This window comes from Elephantulus edwardii, unplaced genomic scaffold (assembly GCF_000299155.1).
Source record: "Elephantulus edwardii isolate Elephantulus edwardi_28Jun2011 unplaced genomic scaffold, EleEdw1.0 scaffold00223, whole genome shotgun sequence".
NCBI classification, from domain to species: Eukaryota; Metazoa; Chordata; class Mammalia; order Macroscelidea; family Macroscelididae; genus Elephantulus; species Elephantulus edwardii.
In genome coordinates this window covers 3,644,008-3,646,008 of record NW_006399973.1, presented here as the reverse complement: position 1 = coordinate 3,646,008, position 2,001 = coordinate 3,644,008, and the positions used below count along the sequence as shown (strand labels likewise).

At 53.1% G+C, this 2,001-nt stretch overlaps 1 protein-coding gene across 1 annotated transcript in view; it reads right to left on the bottom strand.

Annotated features, from left to right (window-relative positions):
- Positions 1-225, bottom strand: part of GRHL1 (grainyhead-like 1 (Drosophila)) — an 83,453-nt gene extending 83,228 nt beyond the window's left edge. Inside the window, exon 1 of the mRNA XM_006898206.1 lies at positions 97-225. Coding sequence (XP_006898268.1) covers positions 97-116 — 20 coding nt within the window. The 5' untranslated portion in view covers positions 117-225. The remainder of the gene's footprint in view (positions 1-96) is intronic.
- Between the last annotated feature and the right edge of the window lie 1,776 nt (positions 226-2,001).

Sequence of the window (2,001 nt, the reverse complement as noted above, 5' to 3'; positions counted from 1 at the left end):
GGGCCGGCCGGGGCGGCTCGGCGGCTGACGGGGTCGGTTCTCAGCCTCGCCCCCCGGCCCGGCCGGTCGGACGCCCGCCGCGGCGCCCTCACTCACTTGTCGTATTCCTGTGTCATCTCGCTCGCTCGCCGCGGCCGGGCCGCAGAACTGGACTTTCGGGTTGGGACAGTACACCCGATCCGGGGGGGAGGAGGCGGCGGTTGGCCGGCGGGTGCGCGGCGGCGGCGGCGGCGGCTGGCGGGTCCGGAGCAGCGGCCCGAACGGGTTAGGTTCGCTTTTCTCGCTCTCTGAGCCGGCTCGGCGCGGGCAGCGCGCATTGGGGGCCCGAGCTCGGCCTCTGATTGGTTGGTGGTGCTTCGGTTCGGGGGCGGAGTCTCCGGGCCGAGAGGCTAGCGCTGTCAGTTCATTGGCCGGCGAGCGGGCGCCGTGGCAGTTAGGGGAACTGTAAGGAGGCTGTACACTGTGCGCTGTGTAGGAATCCTCACCTGCCCTGACAGGCGTCCGCCCTCGGAGACTCCTGACGCGGGCTTGACACTGCGGCTCAGCAAACTCCCTTACACCAGCCCTAGAGCCACCCAGCCGTTGGGTCACTCACTCGTTCCACATCATCCTCAGCAACCGCTGGGCCATCTGATTTCAGGGCTCCTTCTGCCAGGCCGTTCCTCCTCCTGCCTCGACCCCCACTGTTACCGGACCCATCCATCCACATTGCCTTCAGCATCTCTCCACTTACAGATTTTCCTGTGATTCAAGTCTGCTCAACAAGCCTACTTGGCAGACAAGGTCACTATCTGCCTGTCTGCATCTCTGAAGCATCTCACCCTCATTCTTGCCCTCCCCTCTCAGTTTTCATGTGAACTTAGTTTACACCTTCACAATAACTCATTAGTTTCCTGGTCCTCTGCTCACCATAGCTATCTATGTGAAGTTTCCAAACTTCACAATCGTTCATTTCTTCAACATATATTGTCCACTAAGTGACAGTATTTGCTAATCCATTGTTTCCTAAGTCACTACCTTTAAGTGTGGCTAGTACAATCAAGTCTTGGCACCAACACTCTGGAAATCAAAAGATTAATTGCATTAGGAAAATCTACTGTCAGGGATTTCTCCAGAGTACTGAGAAGCAACGACGTCAGACTAGAGACTAAGGTGTGCCTAATCCAGGCCACAGACTTAACAGTTACTTGTTTGCATCAGAGAGCTGGACAATGACTAAGGATGACAGAAGAAGAATTGATGCCTTTGACTTGTGATTCTGGAGAGGAGTCTTGAACATACGATGGACTGCCAAGAAAACAAATAGGTCTGTCTTGGAGAGGGTAAAACCAAGCTTCTTCTTGGAGGCTAGGGTTTTGAAGCTCTGTCTCACATACTTTGGGCATGTGGCCAGGAGGGACTGGTCCTTGGAGAAGGACATTATGCTCAGAAGGGTGAAGGGACAATGCAGGAGAGAAAGACCCTGGATGAGATGGATTAGTATACTGACTGGGGAAATGAAGGTATGTGTGTCAGAGTCAGTGAGATTGGCTTAGAACAGGGCAACCTTCAGAGCTATTGTACATAGGGTAGCTATGAGTTGCAGGAGTCTTGATGGTACCTAACAACAACAACAGTGTACAACGTGGGCCTATCTACCTCAATTGAGCTTCCCACCACCCCACCCCACACCCCGAAATTTTATTGCTTCCTACCACTTTTCTGGGATGCCATCTCATTCCTTGGTCTTAACCAATCTCAGTTCTTATTTCTGTCTACTCCTTAGCCCTCTCAGAAGATCTGTCTGACCTTCAAACCCTCCCTCTTCAAAGTCCTTCATCAGTTTCAACCATCTCCTGCCCACTATTACTAGCCATCGCTACTGTCATCTCACAACTCTTACAACCCTTTTCTATTCCACTTTTATCTATTGCCAAATTTTCCTTCCCTGGTTGGATCTAGGCTGGGCTCTATGAGGAGAAGTGTGGCATCAGGATTGGTGGAAGATCTATCAACAATCTG